We start from the raw sequence: 22,060 nt of genomic DNA, 5'->3' as shown, positions 1-22,060 counted from the left end.
GGGGATGTATACTCTCCAGTCTTAAAAGGAAGGTACCTCAAAATGCCAGATGCAGGGGAAGGGGTATAAGGAGACAGGCATCTAGTTGTCTCGTGTGCTCCCAGAGGCATCTGGTGGGGCCACTGTGAGATACAGGAAGCTGGACTAGATGGGCCCTTGGCCTGATCCAGCTGGGCTCTTCTTATGTCCTTACGTTCTAATAGAGCATCTAGAGTTGCACATAATTACTGTATTTTTCGCTCCATAAGATGCACCTATCCATAAGACGCACCAAATTTTTAGGAGAAGAAAACAAGAAAAAATAATCTGTTTTCTTCTACTAAAAATTGGGGAGCCTTATGGAGAGGTCCATCTTATGGAACACACCCTAGGACCCTTTGGAAGCTCACCCAGCCCCGCCAGAGGCCAGAGGGGGTGAAATCGCCACCTTCTGGGACTCTTCTGAAGCTTCCCAAGCCTCAAAAGAGCCCCACAAGGTGGCGATTTCGCCCCCTGTGACCCCCGGGGGGCAGGGTGAGTCTCTAAAGGGTCCTAGGGTGTGTTCCAGAACCCTTTAGAGACTCACCCTGCCCCCTAGGGTGTATTCCAGGACCCTTTAGAGCAGGGGTGTCCAACCTTTCACCTTCCCTGGGCCACATTAGAAGACGAAGATTTGGTTTGGGCCACACATACATTTGGTTTGGGCCGCATGGGGGGCAGCCCTAGCCATCCTCCACAGCCCTGCTCCAAGCATGCTTACCGGCAGCTGCAATCTCAGACAGCAGAGGCTGCCAGCTTCGACTCCAGTGGCTTTATGGGGCCGGGAGGGGGTCCACCTATTGACGGGGACGGCACAATGCAGTCACGCAGCCCCCCTGTCCCCTCCCCTCCCACTCCTTCTTTCCTTCCCTCTCCCCCCCTCTACTGTTGTGACGTGCCTAGGCCACATTTCGGCCGCAGGCGCCGGCAGTGTAACTTGAAACTTTGGAATTTCTTTTAAAATAAAAAATTGCACTGGGCCACATTACGAGCTGACCTGGGCCGCATGCGGCCCTCATGCCACAGGTTGGACAAGCCTGCTTTAGAGACTCACCCTGCCCCCCCGGGGGTCAGAGGAGGTGAAATCGCTACCTTCTGGGACTCTTCTGAGGCTTCCCAAGCCTCAAATGAGTCCCAGAAGCTGATGATTTCGCCCGCACCGGCCCTGTGGGGGGTGGGGGGAGCAGCGCAAGGGTCCTGGAAGGCTCACTCGGACCCTTGTGCCGCTCCCCCCACCCCCCACGGGGCCAGCGCGGGCAAAATCACCAGCTTCTAGGACCTTTTCTGAGGCTTGAAAGGATCAGAAAAGGTCCTAGAAGCTGGTGATTTCGCTCCGCTGGCCCCGTGGGGGGTGGGGGGAGCGGCGCAAGGGTCCAGGAAGGCTCACTCGGACCCTTGCAACGCTCCCCCCCACGGGGCCAGCGGGGGCAAAATCACCGCCTTCATAAGACGCACAGACTCCCCCCCCACATTTTTTTGGGGGGGGAAGTGCGTCTTATGGAGCAAAAAACGGTATGTTTTTCTAGTACATAATCTGAACATAGAAAAATGAGATTTTTTTTGTCCTTCCATCCAAAAGTTTAGGCTTCTTTTGTATGAGATGAAGAAAGATACAGTTACTTTATTAATAAGTATTGGTCCTTGTTATCATAGAAGAAGGGCAGGGTATAAAATTATGCAGACACTCATTCCCTTTGGAACAATCTCGTTATTCAACCACATCATATGGATCTTAGCCCATCAGAAGGGTCAGGGAAGTAGTACATAGACACAAGATCATACAGTTAAAGTCAGTGTTGATGCTTGTTCTGTTTTGTTTTAAGATTCAGTCTATTATTTAAACTTCAGAATTGTGAGCAGTCTTGAAATTTTTTAACTTTAAATATTTTAATGATAAAATAAAAACAAAACTGGAGAATCAATTCAGGTGCTAATTTACGAGGATTCCCCTTGTTTCAATAGTTATTTTTTTGAATATAATCCAACATTTCAGTAAAATTTCTTTTTTCACTTGTCCTAGCCACGTGTTCCACTGCCTATGATGTTTACAAAACTGAATTAACTTTTGTTTCAAAATTAGTTGCTACAGATTCCAGTGTGTGGGTAAGAGACATAAATACATTCAAAGCATCATCGCAACACTCCTTGTATTTTTGCAATCATTCGCAAATACAAGGAAAATGATGATGACTAGGTAAAATACAAATGCAAATATACTTGCAAATACAGGTACGGGTACATTCAGAAAATGGAAAATGGTTATGACTAGTTGAAACAGTCCGTTTCAAGGTTTTTGCATATCTACAGTTTTAGAAGAGTAGCCATGTAAGTCTGTGCTATTGCATATCAGGCCAAAACAAATGAAAAATGAAAAAGACAAAAGCACTATGGCACCATAAAGACTAACTGCTATATTTTAATGTGAGCTTTTGTGGACAAGACACATTGAAATATAACATTTGGTCTCTATGGTGCCAAGTGTTTTTGTCTTCTTTATTTTTTATTTTTGCCTGATAAACACATAAGCTGCATCTTACTCATTGCTTCCCACCACCAACATCAACTATTTTTTCAAAATAAAAATATATTTAAAGAGATTTAGAATATTTTGCTTGTTTGTTCTTATGTGCCAAAGTTCTGTTTCTTATAAAGGAAGCCTCTTTTCTTGTTGTTTAGTTGTTAAGTTGTGTCCGACTCTTTGTGACCCATGGACCAGAGAACGGTAGGCCCTCCTGTTTTTCCACTGCCTCCCGGAAGTGGGTCAAATTCTTTTCTTCTCATGAAATGGCCAAAGTACTAGATCCTCAGCTTCAGGATCTGTCCTTCCAGTGAGCACTCAGGCTTGATTTCCTTTAGAATTGATAGGTTTGTTCTCCTTGCAGTCCAGGGACTCTCAAGGGTCTCCTCCAGAATCACAATTCAAAAGCATAAATTCTTGGGTGGTCAGGCTTCTTTATGATCCAGCTCTCACTTCCATACATTGCTACTGGAAAAACCATAGCTTTGACTATGCAGACCTTTGTCGGCAAGGTGATGTCTCTGCTTTTTAAGATGCTGTCTAGGTTTGTCATCACTTTCCTCCCAAGAAGCAGGTGTCTTTTAATTTCGGGGCTGCTGTCACCATCTGCAGTGCTCATGGAGCCTAGGAAAGTAAAATCTGTCACTGCCTCCATATCTTCCCCTTCTATTTGCCAGGAGGTGATGGGACCAGTGGCCATGATCTTAGTTTTTTTGATGTTGAGCTTCAGGTCATTTTTTGCACTCTCCTCTTTCAGCCTCATTATGACGTTCTTTAATTCCTCCTCACTTTCTGCCATCAGAGTGGTATCATCTGCATATCTGAGGTTGTTGATATTTCTTCCGGCAATTTTGATTCCGGCTTGGGATTCATCCAGTCCTGCCTTTCGCATGATGTATTCTGCATATAAGTTAAATAAGCAGGGAGACAATATACAGCCTTGTTGCACTCCTTTCCCAATTTCGAACCAAACAGTTGTTCCATAAAAGCCTCTTTTAGCGTAATTCTAATTTTGAACAGTTCAGTCCTCAGATGTATTTAAACACTGGGGTTAGTACATAGAACAGAAGTGAGTAAAACCTATTTTAGAAAGAAATAATGTAAATAACATATGTATTAGAAGTAATTAAGATTAGACAGTGCCACTGCAGGAAGGATGAGAGAAACTGTTAAAACCATCAATCAGCTGAAGGAAATGGGTGGATGTAATATGAATTTGGCTTGTCTTCTAATCATTTTCATATGCTGGATTTCCCTTCAATCCAGTATAGACATTTATACATTTTGTTCATCTGAGTCATATGCAGTTCTAGTTGAAATTTCATTATAGTTTTGTTTTCTTATTATTTGTTTCTTTGTGTTAGTTTTCACAGTTCTGATTCCTGGTGTGTTCAAGTAAGAGTATGACTTATTTTGGGGGCATTGCTTCTATATTTTCAAATAAGTCACAGTTTCCATCTGTTTTTACTTGACTTGTGGTTGTGAAGATCATGCTTGGCCCATGGGATCTAACAGTGTGCTGAGAGGATGTGGAGTTTTTGTCAGCCAGTGAAATATGTCTGGCTCACTATCCTCCTGCTCCCCCCATGGCTCTCATATGCCTTTCATCATGTGTGGTCCCAGTGAACTGAATATATTTAACAGCTTTACTCACCTTTCCTATCTGTTACTGGGTTTTTTTCTCAGTACAAGAGTCTTGTGTGGGAACAGAAGAACCCAAAATAATTATAGTTACAGAAATATAAATCTTCCTTAGTGTATTAATAACATTTGCCGTAAATTTTTTAAAAACCTAATCTGTGGGTACACTTTGATATCAAATTCTGTTCACATGTACAAATTGCCTGGGGGGGGGGAATGTTTATAGTAAAAAGGCCATCATATTCTCTACTTATAAGATGTTACTATATTCTTTATTCCAGGCCTTACTGCAGTCCATAGTTGAGCAGCGCGAAGAAGCCATTGAAAAGCAGTATGTATCTGCAGTTGAGAAACAAGCACAAAAGTGTGAAGAGCTGCTTCTCGCTCAGGTAATTGCAATATTTCTGCACAAATGCTCTCTCTCTCTCTCTCTCTCTCTCTCTCTTTCTCTCTCTCTCTCTCTCTCTCTCTGTGTGTGTGTGTGTGTGTGTGTGTGTGTGTGTGTGTGTGTGTGTGCGTGCGAGAGAGAGACAGAGGGCGGGGAGAGAGAGAGAGAATATATATATTTTGTCCCAAACAGCTTTTGAATCTTTTTTTGTTTTCAGATGACATTTTTCATGTAGCATGAGAGGCTGCTTTTTGAGAAACTGAAGCCTGAAACTCCCTTTAGAAAAGTTGTCTGGTTGTTTTTCTTTTTTTAAACAATAACTTATAATTAGTTAGGCATCTTTCAGCCTTGAAAGACTATGGTAATGTGCTCTGTATGGAGGACTTGGAAAAGCATCTAGTGTGGCTGAGAAGGCCAATTCGAGAGTGACAATCCTTTCCACAACTGCTCCTTCCCATGTTCTTTCGACGCTGTATGCGAAGCTGGAGTGTCCTCTCCAGAGCATGACGCCTGGGTAAAATAATACGGAGGATAGGCTGTTACCCAAGCAGCAAATCCCCCCTCTCCACGTTGCTGAAATAGTCCAGTGGAAAGGCAAGAGCCAATACAACTGGTTCCAACGACGTCGCAGGAGTTGCCAGAATGACACAAACTGGCTCCAGGATATAGCCACAAGTCAGTGGAGGTTTGAATTCAGAGTTTTCCTTCTCCTAGATGGGCTGTCTTCCCAGGCTGACGAGCCTCACCTACCCGGCCTGTTTTCTAACATTAACATTTAACATCTAACTAATTCTTTCCAAGTCCCGATTGCCCCACTTCTACACAATGGGATTGTATTTTGCTGTTTCCTCTCTAGGTAATTTGTATGTGGCAATTAAAAGGCCCTATTATTATTTTTCACAGGTCCAAATGGAGTGTAACGGCTTTTCAAATTAAAATGTTCTAATTACTTTTCCAAAATAAGCACAATTTATAGTCATGAATAAACAGAGGTATACTTCCTAACAGTTAGAGCAGTATGACAGTGGAACTAGTTACCTTGGTTGTTGGTGAGTGCTCCAACACTGGAGGAATTCAAGAGAAACTTAGATAATCACCTGGCAGATATGCTTTGATTGTATTCTTGCACTGAGCAGGGAGGTGGACTTGATGGCTTTGTAGACCCCTTCCAACTTCACTTTTCTATGATGCTATGATTCTATAATGACACAAAGGGCAAAATCCTGTTGCACAACTTTGCCCCAGTGTAATCTGGACTGGGTTCTAGAAACATTTATTTAAAATTTATTAAAAATGTTTTATGAAAATGTTATATGTAATCATAGCAGACTATGGCTGGATTAAGAGCCAGTAATGTATTGTAATATTTAGGTGTGGTATAGTGGATAGTGTGATATACTAGGACTCAGGAGGCCCAGGTTCAAATCCCCACTCAGCCATGGAAACTCACTGGGGACATGAAGCTGGTAAAACTGTTCTTAAATACAAGCACTCCTCACTACTCTTGCAACTCGATCGTTAAGGTTGATGTGAAGAACAATAATACTATATCAAGGAGTAATCATGTAATCAGCCATTGAGAAAAGCCCTGCTCTCACCTGCCCGTCACAGCAGAACAGTGGAGAAGGAGCCAATGAGAGGATGGAAGGCGGAGCCAAGGGGGGAGGGGGCTGAATATAAAGGGTGGTGTATGGAGTATGAAGAGAGATTCTGGTAGTGAGAGTATGAAAATTAAAAGAGAACTAAGAGTGAGTTAGAGATCTGTAAGAATGCTGATTGGAACTGAGAGTTAATAGAGTTTTAAGGTTAAAGTAGAATTGATTCAAATACAAGTGATTTACAAGTGATTCAAATACCTGTGATTTACCTATCGAATATTGATCCTATAGTAACTTCCCTGATCTAATAAATGACTTAAGTTTTAAATGTACACATGTCTCCTTGATTAAATCGTATTAAGGCAGCAATATCTGGTGGCAGCGAAAAAAGAAGTAGAGCGAGAACCTTATGAAGGCCTGGGGGAATAGGGGCTTCAGAGGAGATCTCCACAATCATTAAGGTTGATGTGAAGAACAATAATATTGTATCAAGGAGTAATCATGTAATCAACCATTGAGAAGGGGCTTGGTGAAGTGGCAAACACGGATTTATGAGGGTCGTAAAGGGTTGTAAATCTGAATGGTCATTAAACAGGTAGGTTGTTAAGTGAGGAGTGCTTGTATCTCACTTGGAAAGCTCTATTACGTTGCAGTAATTTGGTTGTGACTTGAAAGCACATAACAACAATTTAATTCGTTTAAATGTAACACCAGCCCTTCTGTTCAAAGTTGAACTGAAATTGTGGTTCTAGCCATGGTTTATTTAGCAGCCAAGACTTATTTAGCAGCCAAGGCCACTGGAAGTTGTAGTTAGAGAGAGAGGAAATAAAATTTTTTTTGACTTGACCCAAGCCTTCTGAAGTTGAAGTGTGGCCTAGGGACACACCTAGAGCTTGTAGGGTTCTTTGCCTGGACATTCACCAGCTCCCTAAAACCCAAATAAAGGCAATATTGTGTGTCTGGGATCAGTGTGGGAAGGAGAATTGACTGGGTCACCTACCTTTGTCATACCAAGAACACCACTTCATTCTTCAGGTGGCTTGGTGTAACACGTGTTGATAGGATCAATGCCTCTGTGTCAACTACTAGAGGCAGTCAAGATCTATGTTGAGATCCCTATCCAGATCCCCATCATATCACTCTGAATGGTGGTCATGATCATTGACTCTGTGGAGGTTCAGGCATGAGTCATAGTCACCAACCCCACACTGATACTGTATGGATCCTCAATATCATCTGTAACATGGCTTTGCCCTATCCTTTTTCTACAAACCACTGTTTTTGGAAGTTGTGACTGGGCTTCTCCTCATTCGCTACATGAGCATACACCAAGTTAACAGAATTCCGGCTGACCCCATCATAAAGAAACTGCTTCACCTCTTCAATGTCAAGAAAGATCTGTGTCACAATCATGGTTACCACCAATGATGAAACAGAGATTTCAATTTTGAAGCCTCTAACAGAGTTCACTTCAGAATCAAAGCCTAATGAAACAGAGTGATTGTTGCTATTTAAACCAACCCACTCACCACCAGTCCGAATGTCAAAACCTACAGCTCTATCGGAACCCGTTTCAGAAAGGTCAGATTCTCCACAACTAGAGTCATCTGATTTGGAGTCAGAGAACATTCGCTTGTCACCTCCATCATCTCCATCTTAAATGCCATCTTCTCCTGACTCCATTTTGGGAGATACTTCTCTCCTTTTTTCCCTCTGAAGATGTCACAGCTTATACTGATTTAATTCTATATATGCTTCAAAATTTACATAATGAAGATAAAAAGCATCTGCAACTCAGTTTTTGATTGAGTTAATAGAAAAACAACTCCCCCACTGCAGCTTTCTGTCCTGCCTACTTTTACAAACCTTATAAAGCACTCGTGGAGGAAACCATCCTATATACCATCCACTTCCAGACAAAGTGTAAATCTGTACAGGGTGCAAGAGGAAGGAATTTTCTTCTTCCACACTGTCAACCTAACTCAGTAATTATAGACACTACTGAATTGAAGGCTGGATCACAATCTGTCTCTACTCCCTCCAACAAGGAAAACCATAAGCCAGACTTGCTGAGATGCAGAATTCATTCCATAGCAGCTCATCGTATAAGAATTGCCAACTATCAGGCAAGCATGGAAGCATATCACCGGTACATTTGGGAGGAATTACAACCCATTTTAGATAGCCAACAGAGAACAAGAAGAGTTTAGCAATTACATTGCAGCAGGAAGCTTATAATCTAGTGACTCACCAGGTATTTTCCGTTCACCATGTTGTGGACTGTTCTGCCAAAGAACATGGCTGCAGGAGTTAAGTTGAGAAGACATGCTTGAATGTGATTGTGTAACATTTTACGTGTTCATATTGTCGGTCTCTCTTTTGATGGAGAGGAACTCTTTAACACCAAAATGGATGAGCTAAAGGATGACCCTTGCAAGAAACAAACAACAGCTAAGCTCGTGGGAATTACCCCAACTGTCATCCAGTCAGTATAGAAAACCATGGCTTAGACCTAGACCTATACAAAATACAAATCTTTTGACTGATCACAGCCTTCCAGTCAGTTGACCCCACAGTATTATCAGAGCCATTCTCAACAGTGAAGGTTCAAATCCTCTGTCTCCAATAAAAAACAAGACAGAAAGTCAAAACATCATCTTTGACTGCATTACATCAAAGAGAGACAGTTTACACACAACAAAATCACCTCTTTCTTTCCCTTCCAACTAGCAGCCTTTAGTGTCACCACAGATGCTTGAGCACTTTCCATTGTCATTCTCTGTATAGAGCTTCAGAAACTTCCTCCCTGAATAAGGTTTTAATCTACTACTCCGTCAAACATGCTAAAAGATGAAATAACAATTTTTTTTCCAAAGGAATACAATTTGGCATGTGCTGCTTGCGGAAATTTGAGACAGGTATTATTCATGCTACTTCTGAAAAAAAGATGTGTCTATAGCCTATACTTGATCTCAGAGCTGTGAACAAAAATAGAACATCCAAGAAGTTTTGAATGGTGACTCTTGACTGTGTTCTACCATTACTCAATGAAGGAGACTGGTATGCTGTTGTGGATTTGAAGGGTGCATATTTCCACATCTCCATCAGAGAGAACTACCAATGCAACCTGTATTTTGTTCTGATAAATGAGATACAGTATATTAGTTTCAAATCCTGCTGTTCAGTATAGCAATTGTACCCAGAGTCTTCATGAAGTGCACGGCACCAATTACAGCATGCCTTTACCTGAGAGGTATCACAGTATTTCCTTATATAGACAACTGGTTTTCGGCAGCCACTTTAAAAAAAGCTTTCCACAAGAAGGTACAGTTTACTCTTAGTCTATTGTTGAGCCTTGATCTCTTTTTTTTAAATAAATATTTTATTAGTTTTTCAACCTATCTACATTAGTTTGTGCTTGTCAAACATCGTGTTACATATTTGTTTACAGTTATTTGTTTTTTACATCTCAGTATCTTCCCAATTATCCCCCAGATTCCAAACATCTTTCAAACATTCAAACCATTCATATACATATTTTGATATATAGTATGGCTATTATCATAACACTACTTTCCTAATATACAATATTCTCAGGTCTTCTAATAACATTCTTATTAAAGGTAGTTCCAGGTCCATACTCCAGCTTTATATCTAGTTTAGTTTACCTAAAATGAAAGACCACCATATTGCATCTTTATCCTGATTAGGGCTCCCTTATTTCAATTTAATTCTACTTTTTAATATAAAGAATACAGTATACCCTTTTACAATTCTCGATATTAAATATATACATGTTTTCCAGCATTAAAGGGCCCCTTCTCATTTTTCCCCTTTCATCTTTCTAAGTAATTCCCTCTCTCATTTCCCTATTTTCATTTTGTGTTCTTGTATCTCTAAGCATTATGCCATCTTTCATGCCCTCTGAAACTATTTTGTGCATCTGGTTTATGTCTACTAGCTCTTTAAACACTTGGTCTATCTTTGATGAGTTTTCCAGGCTTTTTTTGGTTAATTTTACTGTTTTTGTTCCCTTGTCTTCCCTTAGTACTCTCCTCTGGTCCAAAGTTGAGGTTTCTTTTAGGTTAGTTTCCTCTGGCTCCTCTTTGGATTGGTCTACATCATCTGGCACATTTCCTTCTTTGTTATTCCCAACTGCTTGTTGACTATAATTTTCCCGATGTTGATTGGATAATTTTGCCTCTTGATAGTGGGATGTCACTATCTCTAGTATTGTCTGAAGAACAGATTTTGTTTCCTCCCAAAATTGTCCTTGTGCCATTCTGTTCCAGATACCCACCAGCTTAAGCCAAGGTTCAAGGTCCCCAAGTCTCACAGTCCAATTCAATGTAGAATGTAGTAGTTGTATCCGCGGCCAGATGGCCTAATTTCCACAGGTTTATGCCAGCTAGTCAGTTTGGCTAAGTAGGCCTGGACCAAAATTCAGAAGCGCCAAGCCTTACAGTTCAATTCTGTGTTTGTAGCCATGTCCTGATAGCCTAATTTCCACATTTCTGCATCGACAAAAACTAAAATTCCAAGTCTCTGGAGATAGTTCCAAAAGGTTTACTTTGGGCCAAGGTGCAGTTTAAAGAAAAAACCACTTTAGGGTTAATTTTATCCAGCCGAGCATAAGAAAAATCAAAGGGAGATGAACAGGAATGTTCAAGATCAGTGTTTCTAGGCGTTACGCCAAAAGAGTTCAGGTAGACAAAACAAGAGTCGGAACATGCATCGAAACTTGTCTAATAATAACATATGAGAAAATTCCCAAATTATAATGTTCTTAAAGTATTTAAATGTACAGTGGTGCCTCGCACAACGGGTGCCTCACACAACGATGAATTCACACAACGATGCCTTTTTCTGTTAAATTTGCCGCCTCACACAGCGATGTTTCCTATGGGGGATTTTCACACAACGATCTCCATTTTCGCTCCTGTAAAAGTGTCTTACAATGTTTGGAAGCCGTTTTAAATGCTTGCAATGGTTAGCCCACCTCCTGAAACCTATGCAAACTGATTTTGGTGTTGTTCTGACACTTCGTTAATTTATGATGATTTTTTTTAATTTTCTCCATTGGAAGCCATTGGATGGTCTGTCTAATGGTTTCCAATGGAGAAAACAAAAAATCATCATAAATTAACGAAGTGTCAGAACAACACCAAAATCAGTTTGCATAGGTTTCAGGAGGTGGGCTAACCATTGCAATCATTTAAAACAGCTTCCAAACATTGTAAGACACTTTTACAGGAGCGAAAATGGACTTCGCAAAGCCATTGAAATGTATTGAGTCGGCTTCAATACATTCCAATGAAGGAAACATTGTTTCACACAGCGATGTTTCCTATGGGGATTTTCACTCAGCGATGGCAATCCGTTCCAATTGGAACGGATTAACCGGTTTTCAATGCATTCCTATGGGAAATGGTGTTTCACAGAACGATGTTTCACACAATGTTGATTTTTTTGGAACCAATTAACATCGTTGTGTGAGGCACCACTGTATTTGAATGAGTACAGTAGTTAATTCCAATTAATCTTCATAATATTTTTTCATATCAACTATCCTCTCTCCAGATTATCTGCCGCTAATAATTCATGATAGTGATAGAAGGTTCTTTCCCTTATAAATAGGAATTGTATTGTCCAGGGGTAATCAGAAACAATTAGTTATCTCACCCATAGTAACGTTGATGTTATATCACTTGATTGTTGTTCTCATTAGTCGGCTACCGACGACTTGGCAAGCAAAGATTGCTTGTTTCTGCCCGTTGGCTGATTAGGGAGTTTCCTGGATTGAACGGGGTGGCCGCCCCCCCCCCCCCGTGATCAAGAGGCTTCCCCCCCAGTTCACCACCCCTCCAGGGTGGTTCCGACACCGTTTGGTGTCCCAAGCAGGTCAGAATTTCAGCCCAGGGGACAGAGCTCTTTCCTCCTGCTGCAGTCTCGTCACAGTGTCAAGCCGGAAGTCCTCTAGAGCCTTGATCTCTTGAGTTAGTGTCTCAAATTCTCAGTTGATCCCAACCAAGAGAATTCAGTACATTGGGGCAGTACTGGAATTGGAGTCAACCAGAGCATTATTTCTACGTGACACTTTCCTGAAAATAGTGCTTTTAGTACAGAGCAAGGCAGTGGTCACTACTCATATGGTTCAGACATTACCTGGCTTCATGTTATTAACTACGGAAGTCGTGGGTCATATCAGATTTTATAGGCCTGGTTCTTACACAATTTCAAAGGATCATCCAGTGAAAAGGCTATGATTGACAACAGTCTGCAAACCCATCTCTCTTCTCACTTGCTAATGAGAATGCCTTTCAAGCAGCCCTATCTATCTATAATGGTCACAGCAGACATCAACATTGGATGATGAGGGGACACATTGTTGTGGTGGTACATACTATGCCCAGTGACTGAGCACCAATAGAACAGACTCATCATATAAACTATCTAGAGTTACTAGTAATCTTCAAGGCATTCAGAGCATTTGAAATGGAACTGATGGGTCATGTGATCCAGGTAGCCCCTGTCTTACATCAGAGAGAAGATCTGACATCTGGATATTCCCAAAATGAATTTGACACCATGGATAATTTTCCCCAAATGACACAAATTGTAGTGACTTTTAACTAAATCTTCCACAAAGAAATCTTTATAGACCTCCAGAGAAAAATTAGAAGCCCGTGTCCTCGCAGCTCACATAAATGAAAAGGGGATAACTCCCGTGTGACCTAGATGATTTTGCACCTTGTATAATCCCCCTTCTTCTCAATATCCTTCTAATTGTTTGCCCAATGCAAGCTAGATAAAATTAAATATCCAAAATGTCTCTACTTTTCTTCCTTTTATACTGGTATGTGTAAGCAGATATAAGTGAGATTGTATGTCTAATGAATATTGAAAAACATATCCAAAACATAATACAGTGATACAAGAATATGCAAATTTACTCAATTAAATAAAAATGTCAATAATCTAACAAAATTAATAAGATGCTTAAAGGTAGAGTAATAAAATCATAGCTCAAAGTTTTATAAAATACTTAACAAAAATTAAAAAGTATTACAAGGACTGATTTTCAAACTTTTAGAAGTTTAACTCTCAAGAAAGTCACATTTGTGAAAAATATCTTAAGTTTTTATGAATAAAAACCTGTGCTAGAGCATAAACAATTATGAAATCACATCAGGTGAAATTTTTAAAATCCTACCCCAGCAGAGTTTTTCTCCCCTTTAAAGGCATTCTTCTGAGATACTTTGCTCCTTGCCTTGGCTGTCTTTCCTGGAAGGTATTTATTTCCTTATTTGTCCTTCCTTTAATGTCAACATTCTTTTCTACCAACTTTGGTGGTCTATGAGTTTGATTCTCTAAAGAAAGTTTTTAAATCGAATTCTCTATTGTACGAATTTGCAGGTTTTGTAGCTCTCAAGGTCTGCAATTTCATATTTGGCGAACTACCATTATTATAGTTTTCATTATTGTTTCGTCTATCAATTTTGCAAGCTTCTTAAGGACCCACCTAGCACATTGGTTAAACCACTGGTTCTTAACCTTTGTTACTCAGATGTTTTTGGACTACAACTCCCAGAAGCCTTCACCATCAGCTCTGCTGGCTGGGGTTTCTGGGAGTTGCAGTTCAAAAACACCTGAGTAACAAAGGTTAAGAACCACTGGGTTAAACTACAGTACTGCAGTGAAGATTCTGCTCATGAGCAGAGTTTGATCCAGACTCAATTTTCCTTCCTTCTGAGATTAGTAAATTGGTTACCCAGGGGATGGGGGAATAGCATGCTTTAAGCACAATAGGACAGTATATAAGGAGCACACTTTGCTTCTAGAACTCTAATAATCTGCTATTATAAGCGCCTAGACCAACTAGGTTTTGTTGTATCAAGAGTCCAGAATTCGAGACCATTGCAAGATTATACTATTGCGATCAGAAGTGGTGAGTACTGTAAGATCTATAACTGCCATTTTCATATGAACAACATTCAGCTACCAAAAATGTTGATATATTTGTGACCTTGCTGGCTGGAGTGCTGACTTCTTGTTTTACTTTACTATAGTAAACTATTTCTACATTGTAATTTTAAACACATTTTATTATCAGAGCTGCTTTTTCTATACCTTCCCCATTTGTCCAATATTTCACACATACAGTATAAATTTCTGACATGTGCAAGTGCACTGTCTGCACTATGTCACAATACACCGCTCTTGCAGTTCTACAAAGATAAAGGCATCTTATATTCAGATGTTACCTTTCCCCCTGGTTTTCAGTCCTTCTCTGTTGGGAATAGGACTTCATCCTTTCTTCATGGGAGTTCTCTAGTCCAGTGGTCCCCAACCTTGGGCCTCCAGATGTTCTTGGACTTCAACTCCCAGAAATCCTGGCCAGCAGAGGTGATGGTGAAGGCTTCTGGGAGCTGTAGTCTAAGAACATCTGGAGGCCCAAGGTTGGGGACCACTGTTCTAGTTCTAGTCCATTTGGTCACTTAGGGCCTTTAGCCAGCAGGCCCACACAGTCTTTCTCCTCTGGCAAAGCTGCCTCTTCTGTGTTGGAGTGAGCTGGAAGGACACAAAGGTCAAACTTCTGTGGAACGACCCCACTCCTGCCTTCAGTATGTGATACTGGTAGAGTCAGCCAGGAGACATTCGCTCTTTCAATACAACAGCCCCAAACCCTAAACTGTGATCACCTCTTCTGCCTTATCCTCCCTGTTCTCTGGTTTCTCTCTGCCGCAGACCTTAGTTGTTTCATCTTGTAAGGCATGGCCTACCTTCCACATATAGGTCCCCCATGTGCTTCCTGTGTTCCTCAGATGGCATCTACCTTTTAGAGTCAGTGCCTGCAGGGCCTCTTGCCACACCACGTGTTTCAGGCAGTCCTTTTCCCCTAGAGTCCACACCCATAAAGTCCTTCTCCTGTGGTCCTTACACATGCTCATAGCTTGTTGCCGCTGCCCTCATTTTCACCTGACAGCTTCGTCACTTCTTCCCACACTACCATTACTTGGTTCCAGTTGTAAGCCACTCATCAGCTGTGGAGGTGGGAGGTGTGGAGGTGGGCCTGCACTGGTTGCTTCTATTGACACTGTTAAAACACAGACAGTGAAAAAGGCATATCTACACAACACAAGAAAAATTATCGGCGACCATTAGATTTTGTCCCTGCATAAGAGCAAAAAGACCAGGGTGTTTTCCTGCCTTCCAGATCATTCTCCTCCCCCACTCCCCATGCAATTTTCCCCTTTCAAAAACCTTGTATTTTGTATGGGAAAAGCGTGTACTCAGTACAATGCAAAATTTAATCTTGCAGATGTTTCACAAAAAAAGGTCCAAAAATGCCCCTAGACACTCATAGTCTTTCCCACTGAGAGTAAATTTTTGAAATTTTCATTCTTTTCTGAAGTAGCAAGATAAGTGAAGATTTCCATTCCAGGCTGCATGGAACTGTTAAATTCTGGAAACTGTTAAGTCATGGAATTGTTAAATTAATATTGATTTGTTTAAACCTGATATATTAACTGATATATTAATCAGTGAACAGAATCCTGTTGCTGATTTGCAGTTGCATAAGGAAAGTCATGGTTAGAGGGACATATTACTTTTACATTTTGCCATTGAACATCTGCTTTGTCAAGAAGTTGTATTTTTGCATGAAGTTAGTCAGTACATTAGGAATTACTTGCACAATGACTATTTTTGAGTTAGATAACATGCCAAGCTTCAAAGGTTTTCAGGGTTCCAAACATGTATGGTAGAAGCTTATATACTGTATTTGTGTAGACTATTCTTTTTTTTTTAATTGACACTGTTTTTGTTGCACAGGTTCTGGGAAGCAGCTATGACTGTAGAACTGTGTACTGTACATGAGGAACACATCATGCTTCTTCAGATTCTCTCTCTCTCTCTACACACACACACACACACACACACACAGAGAGAGAGAGAGAGAGAGAGAGAGAGAGAGAGAGAGAGAGAGAGAGAGAGAGAAACTCTTCACTGGTTGTGAGCATGATTCAGTCTGTTTACACTATCTCCTTTGACTTACATTCCAGGAAGGAGATTTTTCTTTTGCTTGCAGTTTTTTTTTATTACAGGAATCAAGAAAAACCACAGAACTATGTTTATATTTGACTCTACATCAAACATTTTCCTCTGGATCTGTTGCTTTAAAAATGAACTTACAAGAGAAATGTAGCCTATTGCTGAACTTTTGTTTTGGATTTATTTTTTACAAAGTTGCCCTTTCGTACATTCTCTGCAACTAGACAAAAGTTGCTTTCTACCTCTGCCAGCAACACCAGCCAATAGTGTACTAGAAGGATGAACATTACAGTTAGGTGAGTGACCTCAATGAATAGCATTTGTGCTAGAGAATGGAAAAGTTGACATGGAACTCTGGTTTTCAGAAACAGCCTCATATCATGCATGACATTACAGAGGGAATGAAGAGAATTTTTAGTGGGAGGGTCATGCCTAGTGAAATCTGTAGTTCCACCTAATCTCTGATTTGCCATACTACAGTTATACTGGGGCGAATTTCAGGTTGCAGAATTCTGTATTTGCGTAATGCTGTTTTCTTGGTGTCCTATGGCTTCTTGTTTTGGAGGTGGCCAGATGTTTATGCATCTGCAGCCTGTTGTCTGGGTTGGAGGAGGGATGAGATGCCTTAGCCTGAAATGTGAGGGGGAGGCATCCCTCTCCATTGTTCAGACCGCAAATCACCCTCAGAGGTGAGACAGTCTTTCTGCTTGCAATGCTAGAAAGAAAATCTTACTGGTGGGTTTTGTTACTGGTGTGTTTGTGTGGGGGGGTGGGTGGGTTAGGTAAGTCTGCCAGTACAGAAATTGTGGTGTGTGTTAGTTAGTTAGTTAGTTAGTTAGTTAGTTGCCACTCCATTAGTGCAAAGTACTGTTCTGAGTGGTGTACAACGTTGCAATGTAAAATAAACCATTAAAAGCAATAACATTATTAATTGTAACAAATAAACAGAAGAAATTAACTCGACATCCAACCAAGGCAGCATAATGTTTCCATATAGGAAGGAAGAGCATGAGACAAAGAAAAGATGAGATGAAGTTATGTGAACATCTGGGTTTTAATACATTGGTTAACAGGAAAAAGAGATAAGAGATAAAGGTAGGTTAACATCCTTTAGACTTCTGTTGCTTGAGTTGAGTTTAAGAGCATAAAAATTATAGAGGGGAAGAAAATGAAGAAGTTTTTAAAATTAACTTCTTGAACCAATGTAAGGATCGGATTTTGAAATGTTGTTCAGCATTAGTGAAGCCATGAACATGTGCCCAAGGCACTCATGCAACCACATTGACTCTGCATCCGAATCATAGTAGGCAGGATTGCTGAAGAAAATGTGTAGTGGTTTGCTGGAGAATATAGGAATGTGGTGGTACTGCGGGTTAAACTGCAGAAGCCTCTGTGCTGCGAGGTCAGAAGACCAGTAGTCATAAGATCGAATCCACTCGACGGAGTGAGCTCCCATCGCTTGTCCCAGCTCCAGCCAAACTAGCCATTCAAAAGCATGTAAAAATGCGAGTAGATAAATAGGTACCACCACGGTGGGAAGGTCACGGTGTTCTGTGTCTAGTCGCACTGGCCACGTGACCAGAGAAACTGTCTACAGACAAATGCTGGCTCTGTGGCTTAGAGACGGGGATGAGCACCCTAGAGTTGGACTTGACTGGACTAAATGTCAAGGGGAACCTTTACCTTTACCTTTTTGCTGGAGAATTATGATAATTAGACATGGGGACGAATATAAAAATGAATCAGAATATTTGTTAAATATCCCTGACTCGTCAGATATTCATTGCTTCATATTGTTGGGGTCCAGAGACCCCCTACAAATATGAAGCAATGGATATCACTGTTTTATATCTGTCCCTTCGTTTCCTCTCTCCGTATGCCCCCACTGATCAGCTGTTCCTCGGGGGCATAAGCAAACTATCTGTATACTGTCAACTATCTGTGAGCTTGTAAGTTTAATAAACACAGTTCTCCTTGGGGCAGGGCAGTTGTCTTGAGGTCCTCTTCTACTAGTCGCCCATCAGGAGCACTGCTGGCAGACATCCTTGTGTGTGGCTGACTTCTTTAACTTCTATTCTCTAAAACTATTTGCTGTCCTAATTACTTGTGACTACATAAACTATCAGCCTGCTTATTTCATGATTCCAATGTTGTATCACAGCCATGGAGTCAAGAGTATACTGTATTAGATACTGTGAATGCAAATACTTCCCTGTATTTGTGTTTTGTTTTGTCTTTCCCCTCCCTGTTTTTTTTATCCTTTTGATAGTTGTTTGTGTGTTATATAGCAATAAAAATATATATTAAAAACAAAGGGAAAAAGTCATGGAGGCACAGAAGCAATTCCTTTGTGGTAGCAGCACCAATTATGTGTTGAAAACCAGCCTTTCTTTCCCAGTTGAAAAACTGTGACTTCCATTCCTTACTGAGGATCCTGGTATCCCTTAATTGGACTAGTGAACATGTTTTTTATAGCTGCCTTATTTTACAAGAATGATAGAAGCAGTGTTTCTCAACCCTTTTAAAAACCTGTTCCCCTTACAAAAAACATAAAAAACCCCTCCTCTACTTCAACCTTGTCTCCCCAAATAATTTTATTTGAAATATCATTGTTACATATCAACTAAAACGTTTGTAAATTTAGAATAATGTTTTTTAAAATTGGATTTAGTCTCACTGTTTCATGTAATGAGATGATGAAATAAACTGGATACTAAACAAGTAGTGACTAAAATGGTTGCTTCTTATTTTGAGATAAAAAACAATGGCTAAAATCCTATTGTCAGCATAACTCAAATGGTCAAATGGTGTCACTTTGGTCAGCAAACTGCTACAAGTTGTAATATCAGTGTAGACATTTTTATCTGCCGAGTTGTGCAACTCAGTATACAACAGTGTCTATTACTCTGACTTTATAACTTGCAGCAACTTTCCACCAATGGTTACACCACTTACATGATGCCGGCAAAAGGATTTTAGCTAATAATGACCAGTATTCGCATACAATATAGTATAGTGCAATGTAGTGCAGTGCAGTGTAGGGCAGAGTAATGGACAGAGTGATGGACTAGGACTCAAGAGGCCTGCACCCAAATCCTTGCTTAGTCACACAAGCTCATGGGTGTGTGTGTATGACTGATTAAACCACTCCTTAAATATCTCACTTACCTTGAGAGCCCTATTAGGTTTGCTAGAAGTTGCATCTGACTTGATGACACAACATTTGCACACCTCCTTTACCTCATGACTCCAAGTAAGTAAAACAAGAACTCTACTATTTGTAATGAGACAAACATTTAAATTATGTTTCAGAAACACTGTTCCCCATTGGACAAGGATTCAACTGTAAAACTACTTGCATAATGTTACCCTGCACTCAGGATCATTGTGATTCCCTTGGAATAGCCTTCTTCCTTTATTAAAAAAGGTAGAAAAAGCATTCATGTCATGTCAATACCTACATAACATTCCTGTTACTGCCAATAATCAGTCTTCAACAGCTGTCCACACAAACCAGAATCCCATTTTCACAAGAAAAAAAGCATCTTCTGCAGAACTGTTTATTTGGCTTCTTTGTTTATATTCAGCTAAGCTGCTTTTTCTTTTTAGGAAAAAATAATATCCAAGCATTAGGTTACGAGCTAAATGTAGTAAAATAAGTATCTGGAACTGGCTAATGCTGAGTAAAACAGAAGTACACCCTCCTTCTCATAAACAGGTCTTGATGTTACCTGGTTTATATTTCACTTTAAAAATGAGCAAATATATTATGAACAAATACAGGAATACAATATACGATATATACTAGCATCCCAAATTTAAAAAAACATTTAACGTATACTATCACAGTATGTCTTACACATAAATATTATGTGGGCTAGTATCTTGCCACCATATTTAAATGAGAAACTAAGGTAGTAGTTAGTAGAAGACAACTAGAAAAGGTTCTGGTTAAGTGTCAGAAACACCTGATGACCTCCTACCCTGTTTCCCTGAAAATAAGACCTAACCTGAAAATAAGCCCTAGTATGATTTTTCAGGATGCTCGTAATATAAGCCCTACCCCAAGAATAAGTCCCAGTTAAGTGAAACCCCATCCTCCACCATTGTGCAGCAATCAGAAGATGACAGGACTGTATTGGAATAAATGTAGATTGTTGTACATGAAAAAAAAAATCTGCTGAAATAAGCCCTAATGTGTTTTTTGGAGCAAAAATTAATATAAGACCCTGTCTTATTTTTGGGGAAACACTGTAGCACATCCTCATAATCCTCACAGTTATGCCAGGATAATGTTTGGTTGCAGGGAATTATTGGAAAGTTTCAGCAAAAGAAGTGGACACTGATGCCTTTGTTTCACTAGGATAAGTAAATTTTGACAAATTCTGGATGCACACCAAGTTTTCATTGTTCAGATGCTGTTAGTGTTGTAACATTAATACTTCATATGATCCTCCTCAGCTTTTAAGATATTTAGCAGCAAACTTTCTCTAAGTGTGTCCTCTCAAGAGAAAGGGTCTTTTCAGTAGCTGCTCTGAGGCTATGGAACTCCCTCCCATGGGAACCCTCACTGGCTCCCACACCATTTTCGTTCCACTGACAGACAAATATCTGTTTATTTAGATCTGTCTGCCAGGAAAAAAACTTTAACAGGGATGTACTTTTTCTAAAATGCTTTTAAATTTTGTCCATATATCTATATTTTTAATTAGGCGGGTGTTTTAATATGTTTAATTGCTTTATAAATATTGTTAATTTATTGTATTTTAGCCACATATGTCTTTCAAATATTTTGTGAGTTTTCCCTAGTTCCATTAATAAGGGAAATGAATGAATTAATATTTACTAGAATGTAGACTATACACACTGAACCCAACCTCTGTCCAGAGTGGACATAATGAAACAGAATTTGTTAGTCATCTAAGTACCACAGATTTTAATAGCTCTATTCTTGGAAGGAATGTTCTATAAGTACAACTATGTCATATTCATTGTTTTCATTTGCCCCATCCCTCTGTTATAATTCAGAACTGGTTACATTATTCCATAATTGATTCTAAACTGACAACTAGTTAAGTTATTCTTGATACCCAGTATGATGCAGTGAATAGAAAAATGGACTAGGTCTAAGGAGACCTACATCTGATTCTCCAGCTCTGCCACACAAACTCATGGGGGAGGGCACTAGGAAAGCCATGCGTTAAATACCTCACATCTTGAAAACCCTATTAGAGTAGCTATAAGCCCATTCTAACTTGACAAACATAACAAGGACAACATAAGTTATTCTTGAATTGGTTATATTGTAAAGCAATTCATCAAACATCAAAACACACAACATTCCTAAACATATTCATGAGTTCCTCGTGGCTCAACCCACAAGACGATGCAGGAAAGGTCCCAATTCTGGTGGGGAAAGTAACAAATTAACGAAATGAAATAATGTTCCATGGGGTAACATAAGAAAAAACAGGACTGCAGTTAAACAATAAGAAAGCAAAAATCATGAATACTGAAGAACTGCATAACTTTAATGTTGACAAGGAAGAATTTGAAATAAAGATTTTGTATACCTAGGTTCAGTCATCAGTCCAAGAAATCAGAAGAAAACTGCAACCAAGAAATTAGAAGACAAAAACTCAGAAGAATAGCAATGAAGGAGTTAGAATGTTAGGCATCCTTCAGTCTCGAAAGACTATGGTAACGTGCTCTGTATGGAGCACTTGGAACAGCATCTAGTGTAGCTGAGGAGGCCGATTTGAGAGTGACAATCCCTTCCACACTGAACACAAATACAGTCTGTCCCCTGCCCAGCTCCCTGATTTTGCTGCTTTTGTGACTTCC

At 40.1% G+C, this 22,060-nt stretch overlaps 1 protein-coding gene across 3 annotated transcripts in view; it reads left to right on the top strand.

Moving 5' to 3' along the window:
- The window catches only part of CCDC91 (coiled-coil domain containing 91), a 190,928-nt gene that overhangs the window by 111,195 nt on the left and 57,673 nt on the right, over positions 1–22,060 (top strand). For all 3 annotated transcript variants that reach the window (XM_020785791.3, XM_020785792.3, XM_078394143.1), the window contains exon 8: positions 4,459–4,566. In XM_020785791.3, coding sequence (XP_020641450.3) covers positions 4,459–4,566 — 108 coding nt within the window. The remainder of the gene's footprint in view (positions 1–4,458; positions 4,567–22,060) is intronic.

Source organism: Pogona vitticeps, chromosome 5, assembly GCF_051106095.1.
Source record: "Pogona vitticeps strain Pit_001003342236 chromosome 5, PviZW2.1, whole genome shotgun sequence".
Lineage (NCBI taxonomy): Eukaryota > Metazoa > Chordata > Lepidosauria > Squamata > Agamidae > Pogona > Pogona vitticeps.
This window is presented reverse-complemented; position numbering and strand designations above follow the sequence as displayed.